The sequence below is a fragment of the Echiichthys vipera genome (assembly GCF_963691815.1).
Source record: "Echiichthys vipera genome assembly, chromosome: 16".
Taxonomy (NCBI): Eukaryota; Metazoa; Chordata; class Actinopteri; order Perciformes; family Trachinidae; genus Echiichthys; species Echiichthys vipera.
Window position 1 is genome coordinate 22,961,269 of NC_139841.1, and position 16,736 is coordinate 22,978,004.

General features: G+C 41.2%; 1 protein-coding gene across 1 annotated transcript in view; it reads right to left on the reverse strand.

The window, feature by feature from the left end:
- The window catches only part of lamc3 (laminin, gamma 3), a 101,533-nt gene that overhangs the window by 17,414 nt on the left and 67,383 nt on the right, over window positions 1–16,736 (reverse strand). The window contains exons 11-12 of the mRNA XM_083930420.1: window positions 12,934–13,043; window positions 10,219–10,446 (exon numbers count right to left, since the gene is read on the reverse strand). Coding sequence (XP_083786546.1) covers window positions 10,219–10,446; window positions 12,934–13,043 — 338 coding nt within the window. The remainder of the gene's footprint in view (window positions 1–10,218; window positions 10,447–12,933; window positions 13,044–16,736) is intronic.

Here is a 16,736-nt window from a genome sequence, read left to right on the forward strand (position 1 = left end):
TTCAGTGACCTGCAGTGGCTCTAACGTCACAGACTGAGATGATACGATGCACATACACCCTCCGAACCTCCCCCGTGCTGCTGAATTTGTGCAACGGCGACTTCTGAAATGAAACAGGGAAAATGTGACATAATACAATGCGACATTCTAATTTAATAAGTGACCGACTAAAGCTTACACAAAGTGTTGACATTCTTTAAGAACCGCAAAGGAAAAGCAGCTGCTGAGATGCTTACAAATTTTAATTCATCATAAGACCGCAATGAGCTGGCTTTCATCAAATTTGTATAAACATTTATGCAGTTTAAAATGTAACGAAATAATATCTGCTTTTGTTGCTGCAGGAAGATATTAAACATCTCTGCTGCACTGTTTGGTGTTTAATATTCACTGGGTGTCTGCATATCAGACGACTTACAATTATTTGAATGATTTTTAAATTTCAGAGCTTCTGAAATGACTTCGGCACGGGTTGATAACAATAATTGCGATGATTTTCTAGAGAACACCAATAAGATCTCGATGCATAGCAAATAATCTGCGGGTGTGAGATTTAACAGAGTCCTCATTAAAACCTCCCATCACTCCCTCATAGCCTACGGTGTGATTCACAGAGGAGCTCTTTGCTGTGCATTTTTAAATCAGCTCACACCACTGAATACTGGAGTAAAGAAATTCATGCCGCTAGTTATGGGGTCACTGCAGCTATTGCCTGCCATCACTAAATAAAGCCCTGTTAACTTCAGATCTGTAAGTCAAGTATATTAGATATGATATGGAAATAGCGGCTGCAAAAGCTGAAATGTTCACACTGCCATTTGGGTCAATAATTATCCGGTTGCCCGATGAAGTGTGGACTTCTGGGTAAAAATCATTAGTTCCTCGGTATGGTGAATAATGCATAACTTCCGAAGGATGTAATGCCAGTCATTTAAACAGAGTATTTAGCCATAATGATTGTTCCTTGCATAAAGTGAAAGTGAATCTTTCTTGAGTTTCACAAGGCATTACAATGACACTGATGGTGTGGGGTGTCAATCCCCAATGAGCCATAGCAAATTTAATGGCAGCAGAAATGTGCTGACTTTACTGAGTGTGAAGATGACTGAGCGTGATATGAGGCAGTAGAGCCACTGAGGTCCTCCTCAACACTATTATCATTCCATTGGCTCCGGTGAAAAGATAACGCCATGCATCACAAACTGTAGCTGAATGGCAGGCTTGCTCTTCACATGATAGTCCATACTCCTCGTCATGCTAATTATCATTACTTTGTAATGTCCCCGCAGAATCATTTTTATCAATGAATCAATGACTGCTCATTCAGCCGTAATGATTTGGGATTTCTGTGAAGTTCCCCAGTGGAGCTGCACACTTTGAATCCTTTGACAAATCCACACAATCCCCGCTATTCTGCTCTCGCCCTCTCACACTCACTGCACTTCAGTGCTCTGCTTTCTGCTTGAACTCGGCCTGTCTGTTTTGTGATGGCAAAGCAATATTTCTGTATGGGAAACAAGCGGTCTGGATTTTCTTTTCTGAAGAAGAGCCCTACATCATACACATATAACAAGAGCTCCTTTTCTACCAGTGCTCATTTTACCTGTACCTCATCCTTCCACTCAACATTGTACTCTACAGGCATACACACACACATCCAGGACTAATGCACTTCATTAAGGATGCCACTCGTGGAGAATAGGAATACATCAGAAAACGTCGTTGTATTATAGCCGCAGGGGCACTACAGAATGAATGAAAGATTGTCATCTTTACCATCAACCTTTTTCCACATCTCCCCTCATTGAATGTGTTTACACTTGTGCATCATTCAGTATTCCTCTCAAACAAAAGTGTAAAGAGCAGCTCTACCAAGGATAGTGGTTTTCCTTGTTTGCAGTAGCTTGTTGTGGCTTTTACACCAGACAGAGATAAAGGTAGGAAAGAAAATCTAAACAGAAATGGATTTTAAATAAGCATGTTTTTGTTTTGATGACGATAAGAGTCTGCCTCTTCTGTTATTACGTTCTTGCCCTCAAGATCTCATTTATTTACTGACCAAATTGAGTTTCTGAAGATCATTGCATGTCATTCTGCACCATCTTGGGAGGTCTCTCCCCCTGTGTGAGGTCTTTGATGACGTGTGAGCTCAGAATTACAAGTGAAACAAGTCACAAGTTCAGAGCAACATGTGGCAGCTAAAGTTGTTTGACTATTTAGGCTACTTTTTGTTGTTGCCCCGCAGTGACAAATGCCTTTCAAGTGGAAAGAAAGCAAAATTTCTCTAAACTAAGATGCACAACATGGATGGGATGTCACAGAAACATAAGCTTTTCAAGACCTCCACATTATCCAGGAGGCTTGTCCTCTTAGCCCTGTGGAACATTAAAAAGCTTCTGGCCAAGGAAATGTATTTACTAATGAATGCAGCTCTCTGTTTTAATGAAGGAGAGAAGGGAACCAAACAGAAAGAGAGAGACACAGAGAGAATGTGTCGGCAGCTCTGAGGCCTTGAGGGTAGAAGTTGGGGTAAATCTGCTGCGGGACTGTTTGATGGGGATGTTGCTCTCTAATTTAACACAGACATATTGCCAGTGCCTACTGCTGCTGCAGATGTGGCTCGTCAGTGGGATCTGAATGGTCGGACTGCTGCAGAGGAGAGAGGGAGGATGTTGAAGGCAAGAAGGAAGGGTTGTATATTCTGTCCACTTCCATACATAATGTACAAAATACGGATGACTGGGGAGATACGTTTTGTCATAGTAGGACTGTGGGAAATGAATGCATCAATTTCTATTTTGTGTACAGAGGCTGTCAGGCAAATTGTTATGTCCAAAGCCCCAAGGTATCAGGGAGGGGGACTCTAACAGCAGTGGTTGTAGCTCACGTCGTCTCGCTCTGGGTCACCTAGTTGTTATAGAGGAGTTGGATGAAGGATTCACTGTGTATTTTACTCCGATCTAATGTCAGTGTTTGAACATCCCTTTTATTCAGCTGATTTAACAATGAGACTTTCTCTGGCTTTCTCTCGCACTAGGTTTATCTTTCTACTCTTTTTAGCCAGGCTAGCGGATTGTAATGTCAGCTTGTCTGTCGGCCCACCAGTCTGATCCAGATTGAAATATGTCAACATCTAGCTGGATGAAGCCCTGAATTTGTCTGGACATTCATAGTCTCCAGATGATGAATCCTTTGGTGATCCGCTGGCTTTTCATCTAGTGGCACCTGTGAAATATCTCAATGGCAAAAACTTTGTACAGAGAAGAGGGTGCATCTTTATGACTTGGATGATCCCACAACTTTTCATCTAGTGTCATCATGAGGTTGACATTTGTGGTTTTGGTGAAATGATTCAACAACTACTGAATTGCCAAACAATCTAGGAGACATTTTTGTTACCAACATAATGAATACAAATGACTTCGATGATGCCCATGATCAGATCAAAATTTCACATTGTCCAATGTTAGTTTATGAAACACCGAAACACCCGCAAATTAATGAAAATCCAGTAGCCACAGATGTACAAATGTACATTATATATTATATATATGCCGAAGCACAGCCTCAAAGAGAGCATGACTGTAGGCTCTTTCTTAAATGTGTCTCTTGTGTAATACTTAATTGCGTGTGTCCCTTTAATTGTATCATTTTCTTTGCTTTTTGTAGCTTTCTGTGTAGAATACAGAAGGTAGTACAGTGTTCTTTTCTGGAGGTTTTCTTATCATATCTGCTGTTTTTAGACAGGGTAAAAGTAATCATTTGCATTCATTTTGGTGATGTACCAGGTTGGTTGTGCTATGTTTTACTTGTCTAAGCTAATTTCATCAAGGGGATGGTTGAAATCTTTTCAAATCAGTGATCTCTGACAGTGTGACTGCAGACCAAGGCAGGCAGACAGAGTGTGCATATTGTTTATCTTTCTGTTTATTTTGGTGTAAAATAAATGTGCTGGTTGTGAGGAGATAAGTGAAGCGTGCTGAATAGGATCAGCAGGAGAAATTACATAGTGAGATTCATTCTAACTGACTACATCTGTCTTTTTTGCTCTTTCTCACTTCCTTTTCCCCCTCACTGTCGCTCCTCATATCCCATCACGCTGATACGGGCCAGGCATCTCAGGGCTAAGCCTGTAACAAACGCAGCCCACCAGAGAGATTAGGGGGCAGAATAAGCCAGTGCTCGAGCCGGCTTCACTCTCTTTCAGTTTGTCAGCCTCAACTTTCTCCCATAGATTTCTCTAAATAATGACCTTAGAGAGCTGGAGATGGCATTTAAACAGGCATTTCGGAAATGCACGCCCTGGCTTACTCTGTCTCATTCTGAAGCAGCCCTTTGTTGGTAAACACTGACTCACAGTATCCTCCATTTTAACCTAGCAAAATGAGTATTGCAATGAGCAGTATGTTTGGTCATTTCTTCGTCCGTACCCTAATTGATGCAAGGAGACAGCTACTCTAGGTGATGGCCTTTATTAGGAACACTTCAATGTATTTTGCTGCAGGAGTCCCTGGCGGTCCGTTCCCCCTCACAAACCAAGAACAAAAAAAAAGCTTCTGTTTTCCTGACCTCCGCCACAAGACTGCAGTGGGTGTGACATTTAGCTATGCAAAACCATTGTGCATTATTCAGAAATTTGGCCCTGCACAAATGTCATAGTGAGAAACAAGCCTATGCTGTTATGAAACAGAACAGAGCAGGAGCAGAAAGACCTTATTTATTCTGGAGTTGCAGAGCCAATAAACATGCTGCATTCAGGTACTTGTGGTTAGCAGAATGCAGCTGGCCCTTCTTAATAGCCGCAAGATGATATGAGATATATTGGGGGAAAAAATTGTAAGTGAAGTCAATGCACTTTTAACCTAATTAATATGTGATTTCTCATTAATAATGTGTCGTTAATAAGGACAGGGGAAATTAATCAAATGATTCCCAGGGCTTGGTTACCTGGAAACCAGAAGAATCTGCAAGCTCATGTTTCATTTGCTCTGGCAGAAGCGTCTGTTGGTCCCCCCTCCATTTTGGACAGATTTCCAGCGGCATGTAACGTTTTCGGCCAGTCACTAATGCTTATCTAATATGGGGCGTGCTTAATGTGGTGACATGTACAGAAAGCCATAGAATGCTGCAGGGATGACGTATTTTTGTAGGCCGACCCGGAAGTTGCCGTTGCCCTGGGTTCCCTTGAAAACAAGTATTCTCTACAATAGCTTTTGTATCTACATTACATTATTAGGCCAGGATTGGATTATATCCTTTTGAAGACTTAAATTAGTATTTACACTGATATAAGAACATTTAACAACAATGTTCCCATGCTAAGATCAGCTAGTTAGCACTAAACACAAAGTACAGCCAAGGCAGATGGGAATGTCTGTACTAAATATCATGGCTATCCATCAAATACCTGAACCAAAGTGGTGGAACGGCCGATGGACAGACTTGAACCTTGAAACTTGAAATTATCTAGACATTAACAGACAGAGCTGTATGTGTGAACGCAAAAGTCTGATTGAGTCTTACCGGATCTCCACGTAAGCTTGATGACGTTAAGCTGTGTGCTGCATGTGTGGAAGAGAAACTCCGGACTATCTCCGTACCTGATTCTCATGACATGGTTCATATGTGAAAACAGCTTTGCATTCCCTTAAGTCACATAACCAAAAAGTTATGGTTCAAATCAAAGCAACAGAGGCTGAGATATCATGACTTTTAGCTTCAAAAACACTGCACTACGCGCGCACACACACACACACGCACACACACACACACACTTGCCAGCTTGACTAGATAGCATCTTTTTCAACAGACCCTCTATGTTTGGTAAATACCCACATCTTTCAAATTCCATGCCCCTGGTTTGTAACAGTGCTTAGCGCTTTGTGCTAAAAATGTGAAGTTCCCTCTCGAGCTTGAGTAAACGTCTTAGAATTGAGGAAGTTGTCTGCAGATGCCTGCAACAATTTTCACAGGAAAGCACTACTCCTCATGACTAGAAATTTGACTTGTCCCCTAATTATTTTGCAACTTTTCATTTTTCCTCAGGAGCAGAAAACAACATTGTTCTTCGAAGATGTAAGTGTGGTTCATAATGGAGGACTAACAAAGGTCTATTAGGAAGCAGGGCTAACAGAGGGGCTCTAATACAGCACCCTAATGCTCAATACTCAACAAAGACTACAGTGTCGGGAGCATCATGTGTTTCATTTGTTTAGGTGATTGATGAGCGCTCCCCTACAGTGTGGGCCGCAGAGAAAATTGAGTGTCTCCATTTTACCTATGCATTACAATCATCCCTTTTCTTCCTTAACACGCTCCCTCAAGCTTATAAATCATGGCTTCTCCACAATTTTATGGATGGTGTGAATGCAATTAACACATGCTGTTAATTGCATAGCGTACATACTGTATAGTAGCTTGTTCAAGCCAGTTCAACTACACAGATGTTTATATATATATATCTGAAGGACATATGTTGGACGTCATCAGCCCTGCAGCACAAGTACTCGGCAGAAATCGCAATTTGCTCCACAAATATTAACATTTCCAATCTGTTGTTTTTCGCGCTACTGCAAATACAACGGGCACGACTGAGAGAGTGTTAATAAATCATGATTATGAAGCACCATTGGCTGCAGTTTCCCTCAGCAGCCAGTGAATAAACGCCATCCCAGTTCTGTCTGGGCACACCCTGCGTGATGATACAAGTCGTTAGGTAATTATACAGCAATTAAGATTCTGATAGGAGAAACAGCAGGTTGGTACGCCCTCCTGGTGACAAATGATGAACAGGGTGTCTCTAATCAACTTACTTTGATAGTTCCCCTTGACCTGAACTTATAGATTTATGAAGAGCGTCTGCTGTTTGTTTGCTCTCCCCCCTTTTTTATTAAAGGCAAGCCAACTGGCTGTCAGAGGATGACATGCCATCATCCATTGGAAAAGGATAATTTTAACTAGCTTCCTGATTGTCACTTAATTCAATTCAACCCAAGAGATTCATGCCAAAGGACACAACACAAAAGAGTATTTTTGATGCATGACTCAAAGGACACTTCATGTTCCATATTTAACACGCATTGATCCAATATTTTTAAAACGTGTGCCTGTGTGTGTGTGTGTGTGTGTGTGTGTGTGTGTGTGTGTGTGTGTGTGTGTGTGTGTGTGTATAAGAAATCTGTGGAGGCTTGTCAGGTGTGAAATCTGTTGATATGCTAAATGCTGCTAAACTCCATCTTGCTTTGATGTCAGCTGTTACACTTGTGAGTTAAGAAATAATGACAATAATTTACTTTAAACAACTCTTTAAACTTTAATCTCTTCACTTTTTTGCTTTTGCATTCCGGTTGTTATTTTTGGCACTACATCAACATTAAATGACTTGACTTAACTTAATAACAGCATATGGAAAAAAAACAGAATGCTGGATACTATATATATACAAAGGAAATATGTAAGATGGCAAGAGATACAGGGAGTGGAAACTTGAGAGGAACCTGCACAGAAGGGAGTCAAGGACGCTAAAAACAAAGTCAAGGTGACAAGAGGAGAACAGGTGCAATCCTAGCTGAGAGGAAGAAGGAAGCCAGCGAGAGGCTGACTAGGGAGTCTGGGGAACAGGAAGAGTCAGAGAGAACAAGTGTGTGTGTGCGTGTGTGTGTGTGTGTGTGTGTGTGAGAGAGGGAGAGATAGAGAGAGATAAAGAGAGTCATCCTGATTGAGAAGAGACATAAGAGACAGGAAATCTGCAAGCAAATTAGACATCATTAGCCAAGAGGTGGCTAACAAGTCTAATTAGGGAGGAGGCAGGCAGGCAGTGATACCAGACTTGCTTCCAGACCTCAGACGTGCACAAACTCATATAAACACGCACGCACACATGCACGCACACAAACACACACACACACACACACACACACACACACACACACACACACACACACACACACACACACACACACACACACACACACACACACACACACACACACACACACACACACACACACACACACACACACACACACACACATACACTCGCAGCCAAAGCTTCAGGCATCTCCTAACTAGGTCAGATCTCTGATACTTTAAGTCTGAGGGTAGGGAGAGATAGAGAGGAAGAGAGATATTAAGGAAAGATAAAAGATAAAGGGTGGAACCTTGGATGGGAGAGTTGTCTGTTCTTGGTGCGATGGAGAGAATAGTTTAAAGCTGTGAGAATGAGATAGTGTAGAAAAGACTCGGGGAGAAAAAGAAAGAGCGTGTATATAGTAAATACTCCCAGATTGCACAGAGGCTGACTTGTTTACACACTCAACAGCTGCTGTTTAACTTCTGTCATTTACGGGACGATTCGTTAAGGATATGAATCTGAAAGAATACTGCAGCTGCTGTTATTATCGCCCATAAAAATGTCAGGTGTGTTAACACACTCCTAGTTTAGCTGTTATTATAAAGATTAGTTGTGTGAAATGAGGGTATTGCTGTATTAGTACAGCCATCAAGTTCTTAGTTTGAGTGATAGCTTGCCAATACACCTGAGGGATGACTGAGTTACATTCCCTTGAAGCGATGATGACTGAATGTCAACTCTGGGAAGACACAGAAAAATGCTTCAGTCGAACAGCCTTCATCTCTTTCTGTTCCCTCTGCTCTCTCAGAGGCACTGTGACAGAAAATATTGTCTCAACAACCTCTGATGATTCCTCATCTAATGTTACACTGACTGAGTGCTTCGTAAGAATGGCTTTGCTGCCTAACTATTAACCTGGATCAGTTTAATATTCTACAACATGCTTTTCTGTTAAACAATGAGCAAAGCTTGTCGCCACGGCCAATGGTAAAGGTATTAGCATCGAGCGCTGACTCATGGAAAGGTAGTTTTAAATTACTTCAGAAAAAAAAAATCAGTCTTATAATTATGATTAGATTTTTTCCTTTTACATACTGTTTGGAGCTACCACAAAGTAATAATCTAGAAGATTTTCATTATAATATACGTCTGTACAGTCACTATTTATTTGTATGATGATTGAGTTGGCCCATGGCCCACTGATGAAAGCTCTTTGCATTTGCGGTATCACAAACTAGTTGTGGTGAGATTCCCTTGGGATCAATCACAAGCAGTGCGGGGTTAGTGATTCAATTCCATCACACAGCAGTTGTTGCAAGTAAACTCTTACTATGGCCCAACATACAAAGAAAAGTCTGATGACTACACACTTGGAAAACAAGTGCAAATCCAAAGAAAAAGAAAAATATTCAACGGAAGAAGTAAAACTGCCAACTGACTGACGGCACACAGGCGACTCTGGTTGGATCTTTTCTAAGTGAGATCCCAGAACACACCTGCAATTACTGCTTATTGCCATAGGTGCTGCCAAAGTCAACATTCAAGATTGTTGTCTTTTGATGCACTAAAGAAAATGAAACATAATGATGCATCTAATTTACTTCCAATCTTAAAATAGTACTCCAGTGATAGTACTGAATACAGTAGTTTTGTACTTTCATGTAATTGGGGAACTTGCAAGAGACTGCAGATTGCAAAAATGATCAGAGTTGCTGCAGCAGAGTCTGAGAGATCCTAATATTGGTCAAGCTCCTACGCTTCCCAAAATTATGCCATACGGGACAGATGGGAAGTTCATATTTATATTCAAAACTGACCTATCCTGTCTTGTCAAACTCAGGTGAATCCCATAGGATTCCCGAAAAAATGTCATCTCCCACTGTACATGCCATGGAAAATGCTTCTCTCTTCCATTGTGGAATTTTTGAGAGCACCACAGAGTGGATAAGCGTGTTCACTCAGAAGACAGATTCAATAGTGGGCAGCAAATATAGTGCACTAAAGCAGTGTTTCCCCGCACATCTGCACCAATCAACAGACTGCATTGTTTCTAATTCCACCTTTTAGCATCGGATCAGTTTTCTAAGTACCTCAACAGAGGAGAAACGAAAAACACATTCTACAGCTGTTTTCACAGGTCTTTGAGGCACTCGCTGTGACTAGTCAATGAAATTGTAAAACTGGTAGAGTTCTCCTTTCAATATACAACGTCCCGCACTTCAGGCTTTTCTACGTGTGCCATTGAAACAGAAACAACGTTGATGGTTGTCAGTGAATTGGTGCTAACAGGATCATGCCTACAGATTTATCTTTATTTCAATAAAGTTGTTAACATACAAATATACTGTAAGTGTTTAACTTATTACCTGTCTCTGGATGACAGGTTCCATGCTGGTGGCAGTTGCATGGCACACATGCTGCGAGAGGCCCTCTGCCGGCATCTTCCCGAGTAAATCCTGGGGCGCACCGCTCGCAAAACTGGCCTGCAAAACCCGGGGGACACGAGCAAGATTCCACCCATGGGGCAGGAGAGTTGGCTGGACCAGAGGAGATGATAGCTGAGGTCATAGTTACTCCCGCAAGCTGCGATGTGTCTGGAGAGAAAGAAAGAGAAAAGATATGAAGAGCGTTTTGTCTTAAATCTGATGCTTATGAAAGGTAGGTATTAAACTTAATTGTTGCTTCAGAGACCTGTTGAAGTGTTTAGGGCACAAGTTTTTATTTTGGTGTATGTGTGAATGTGTGTGTGTGTGTGTGTGTGTGTGTGTCTGCCTGTCCGTCTGTCAGTCTGTCTGTCCCTGTTTGCATCTTGTGAAGCAGCAGGTTATTAGCATTTGTTGCAGTGTCGTCCCTCCCTGCCTGTCTCATTACAGGTTCTGGCCTGTGTTTACAGTTTACAGTCTGACACAAACACACACATACACACACACAGGCACACACAAGCACACAATAACAGATGAATCCACCCACGCATGCCTGAAAATGCCACACTTAATGCTCACTTGCACACACACACACACACACACACACACACAGACACAGACAGACACACACACACACACACACACACACACACACACACACACACACACATGCGCACGTCTGCGCCCACACATGTACACTCGTCATCCAGGGAATCTTTGATATAGCAAATTAATAAATCACTCCAGCATAGCAAGACAAGAAGAAAAGGAGACAGGAGACTCTGTGCAGGTATGTCAGACGTGCAGTTCCTGTGGGGTTTCGAGATCTCTCCCTCCTCTCATGAATAGTGATGGGGGCAGGCCATCCTGAACCGAATCCCTTTCACCCTAGACTCTCTAAACCACAGCCACAGAACACAAAATTACCTTTGTTCCTGGTCCAATACTGTATCTGCTCTCACTGAAGAAATGCGAGATGGATGGATACAATATGCTGTGCACGAATGACTACAGCTTTGTTGGATGAGAAATAAACCATGTGTGAATTGGTGGCTGCATAATGAGGTAAATCTGGGTGAAAGAACCAGAGGAGAGGATGGACCTCGACTTCTAACAAGTCATGATCCAGCCATTCCTTCAGCGGTGATGAAACCCAGTTCATTTGCACCTCTGAGGGATAATCAGTAGGCCTGTCCTATTCCCTCTCCATGACTTGCCTTAGCCTCCACCCTTTATTCTCCTCCACTATCTGAATTCCATTAGCTCATTCAATGGGGGGGAAATGTGCAATTAAAACAATATTCAGACACTGAGTCCTATATTTCAGTTAATTAAAACTTTTAATTCCAGGTAATGCTGCTCAAGTTCTTTCCATCAATCCTTACTATGAGAAACCGTGTCAGACAAGTCATAATTTCACGCCGATGTCAGCTGGGATCGGCTCCAGCCCCCCGCGACCCCGACAGGGACAAGCGGTTGAAGATGAATGAATGTATAGCTCACTATAGCCCTGCTCACTATGACAATTTAGGTCTCTTTAGGTACCTGTACATTAAGCCATTGATTTCTCTTGCAAGACTATGCTCGCTGTCAAAACTCAATTCCTGTGACTGCTGTCAAATTCCCTCTCTATAGTCGAAAGAAAGACAATTCTGTCATTAAAATAATACAATTCAATTACAAATACAATTAAAAGAGACTATCTGTGGTGCAGAGACACATTTAAAGACTAAAGAAGAATGTGAGAGGGAGAGAAGAGAATTGAGAAAACAGCTTTATGGGAATTTAAAGTTGGTTGCAAGGCCTACAGCAAAAAGGCACTTCTAACAGTGTTTGAGAAGGTGTTTGAAACCTAACACAAATCATTAACACAGATTCTCCCCTGTGATGTGCAGTAGATGCAGTGTAAACTGTGTGCTTGACTTTGTTTGCAGGTTCGCGTGGGAAAGAATTTGCATGACTGGGCTTCTGCACAAACTTCTGTGTCAGTCATTTTGCATGAGCAATTTCACGTGTAACTACACAAGAGTGTGTCACAACGCCTGCAATGAACAACTAATTAGATGGCATAAGTAAGTGTGAGGGAGATGTTGATTTTGGCCAGCTGTTCTATCTTCTTGGTGCTCTGATCATGTAATAACTCTAAGATCCTGCCTGTGCTTTGTAACTCAGACTATCCGACGGAGAGAGGGAGGAAGGACATGATAAAAATAAGAGGCGGATTTCGAGAACTAGTTACTAACTTTTGGGAATAAATGTCCTGTTTTTTTTTTTTTTTTTTTTTTGCTGAGCCAGATTTGGAACAGTTGAACTATTCCCTGAATACAAGCAGTGACATTGTTTGAGCAACTATCTTTGGTGCAGCTGCAGCTACTTTGTGCAGAGAATGTACTTTTAATTTCTCAAAATGTGAGGGTTCTGGAGTTTTTCTGTGGCAATTTTGCTGGTGTTATTTTTTAAATGGCCACGCATTCAACACATTTATCTGGAAAAAAATTGCTAATAATACATTGAGTATGTTAATACAATCTAAGTGCAGTGCACTATATATATATATATATATGAGACGCAGTAGTCAAGAGCAAAATAGAGCCTTAAATAATAGTGTTAATTGTGTTTTTAACACACACTGAGATAACGATAAGTAAAAACACTTACAATTCTGTCCTCCAGCATTGCTGATCCTGAGAGCTGTCAGGTTGTAGAGAAGTTGTTGGAACTCAAAGGCAGACAATGAAGGTTCAAATCTCATCTCACTTTCATGAAGCCTGTGAAATGAGAAGACAGAAAAAAACATCATTTACTGGGTGCTTGTGAAGTGCATTCAACTATTGAGCTGTGTGACAAAGTGGTGCAAATTTGTTTGTGGTTGATTTATCAACAACTGGAGTATCTTTTAGAGCAATCTCATTACTTATCTGTCCACAACTATGAAGATAAGAAATGCTGTTTCACACGTGCTTGACTTTTGATGGTAGGCTATATACGACACTACCCGCTGACACATGCAGTGTAAAGAAAAATTGAAATGTGCTGACTTCAACACATACTCAGGGTCTTGATCACTGAGCTTTGCCATCTGCTGAAGGATGTTCTGCAAAGCCAGGCTGCACAGCTAACATCTGCCTGTTTTACTCCAGGAATCATGCACTCTTCCATCTTGATGAGAGGTGCTGTGTCAGCTCCACACAGGCGATGTAGTGTTACAACATTTTCTACTAGTTTCGTGTGAGGTCCCAAAGGCGAGGAACAGCTGCGTGAAGGAACATATTCATATCATCTTTGTGTGCAGGTGTTGGAGACACAATTACAGGTAACATTTCCCAATAAATTGTATCTAACAATTAATAAGTATTTATAACTTTCTTAATTTCCAATAAGCCATTACTGTAAGTCTGCAGTTACAAATACAGGTGTTAATGAATGGATTTGAATCCAGGTGCTCTGCAGGTCTCTTACAGAGAGAGAAAGGGAAGGAGCCAAAGGGATTTTTCCCAAACAGGGTTTGCTATGCTGTTACACCGCTAGTGAGGCTTACATTTTTACAGACATTCACAGTACGCAAAGGAGGAACTCCAGACTTTTCCTTTAGCGTCACCATGAGGTTAGTACACCTCTAAACACTAAACTAAGGTGGTGAAAATGATAAATATTCTAAAACATCAGCGGGATATCGTTGTCATCGGTGGCATGCTGATGTTAGCATTTTGAGCTCAAAGCCTCACTGTGCCTAAGTGCCCAGGTATACTCAGTCAAAACTCGATCTTACAATGCATTTTCCGCATTGTTGGTTTCAGAAAGTTAACGGAACCCCACTCATCGAACGTTGGAAATTTGTTACCGGAGGGGTTTTCCAAAGCTATTTGACCTTCCACAAGCAGTTCTGTATTGGCCCTTATTCAAGTGAGGCCACATAGATTTGCTTGCATGGCTGTAGACTCTTAGTCTTGTTTAACTATTAATAAAGGCATTTGTTACAACTTATAAAACACACTTATAAAGGACACCTTATTTGAAAGTTGTACCCAATCATAATATATGAACCTTGTAGTCATAGGCAAAACCCCATAAAAGAAGTGCAAAACCTTCAGTTTGTTGACCATATCAGGCCAGTCAGGCCTTTTATGTGAGTGTTCGATGGCCTCTATTTTATTAGGTCAACTGTTCTCAGCACAACACTAACTCACTTTCAGATTTTTTTTTTTTTTGGTGCATGGCTTCAGTCTCAGCATTCACAGTTAAACTATGCACATCAGTGTTTGTGTGTGTGCATTCCTGGCTTGCCACACACACTCTCCATTAATGCAGCGGGTCCTTGTTCTTTGGCCTGACATGTAGGCACAGTAATAAAGAGAGGCAATTACAAACTGGGCCTCAAAGCCATGGTAATAGAGCTGGTCAGACAGAGATAAGCAGAGTGTGTATGAAAGTGAACAAACTCCCAGTCATGCTTTCCCTATGGAGCATCAGTGTCCCTTTTAATCAGCGCCAAGCAGAGCGCGGAGAGCCACACTGTAATTAAGCCTGCTCTGCTGAGGATGAGAGGAGATCATCAGGAGAGAAAAGCCCAAAAGAATACTGGACACACACACACACACACACACACACACACACACACCACACACACACCCTTAAAGAGAGCAGAGATAGGATACCAGGTGATAAAGACAGCAAGACATACTGTAATGTGTGAAGGATGGAGCAAGAGGAACAAAGAGATCATGAGGTACTGGAAAGATAAGTAAGCATGTAAGTGACTGTAAAATTGAAAAATACAAATGAGTTACTCAAATAGACCGTGTATGGGGACATGTTATTAGCATATTCTAATAGCATATTTTAATTGTGCCAATCTGCTTGTGTAAAAAACACATTTTAATTAGATTTTCTATTTACATCAAGAGAACATGTAAGACCTTGGACGCCTGCGTTCCGCCCACTGTTTAAGTCAAGTTATCAATGGCTCTGATCCTTATAAGCAAAAGTTAGTAATTGTGCCTGGTTATAACACCATTTTACATGTTGTTATGCCGTGACAAGCAACAAGCATTAATAAAAGTTTCTAATCCATTCTGAGGAAGAGATTGTAAAGAGTTCACTGAATAGTTGCCTGCCTTTTCCCCCTATTGTTAAATTGTTGAATTGTTGTATATTCATTTTTAGATTGCTTCGTCTATTTGTTTGTTTTTATATCTGTCTGTCATCATTATATGGGAAAACTACTGGACTGATTGACATGACACCTGGAAGACACCATCACATTTTGGAGCAGATCCGAATCATGGGACGGATACACAAATTATTTTTCACCTTCGATCACTTTGTTAGATAGGGTATTTCTAAATATATTCTTGTGGTGTTGCGTTATTTGGAAAAATGAGTTCCCCACTGGGGAACTTCACACTGCATTAACATTGTGACTTAGGCCATGCCAAGGCGGAGGTCTGCGCTCTTAAGTCTGCATATACAGTAGATAAGTAATAATTGTGGAATGCAATTATTCACATCAAATAATCAAACAGCCCTGGTTATCTCGGAAAAGATTATTGCAAATTCAAGTGATTTGTTTGTCAAGTAGGTTTTTGGTCTGGGACTCTAGGGGGTAAGTAAATCATTAATGAATCACAGGGTTAACACAGACACATAGTTATTCCCTGTTCCCTCTTACCTTGCTCAGTCACCTAAAGTATATTTTGGCAGCGAAAGAGCCTGCTTTCTGTTCAATATATTTGGCTGGCCCTGATCTCTGATCAAAGTCAGTGACTGTTGAAAACAGGATAGGAATGTGCTTGGTGCCAAATGGACCACATGTCTGAGCTACTACTAGGTATCTGCGGATTCCGGCAAATTGGCTCATACCTTTTGAAGGCATTCATGTGAGCAGTTTCTCAAACACTTGCCAGTGAATACAGTGAACAGCTGATCACTGTATGTATAATTTGTATCAGTCGATTGTAATATCCGACATCTGAGGGGTTCCTTATGTCATAAATACTGTGTTATGCTTACATGCTGCAGACATACACATACAGCTACAAGCCAGGCAATAAAACCTCCCCGCCTACTGGTTTCAAGGGAACAGAACGTGAATAGAGGGAACATCAGAGTGAGCCTTTCACCTCCTCCTCTCATCTATTCCCTGCACATGAATCCCAACAGTTCCATGGATTTTTTTTCCTTCATCTGATTTTGAAATCATTTTTGCACTAGGTAGGAACACATAGCCACTTAACTGGTTAACATATTTACAAGCTATGGATGCAGATGCTGTCAGGCAACATAAATGTGAAGTGTTTGTGTTTCTGCTCAAGGTTATTTATGCTTTCACAAGTGAAACACAAAAATTCCAATTTCCTAAACTTAATTATTTTTGACACATGTTGCATCAAATTGTTGCAAACAACACTGCCAGGTGGCCACTTGGATTGCTTGCACATTTTTTGCATGTGTTAGAGTGTGTG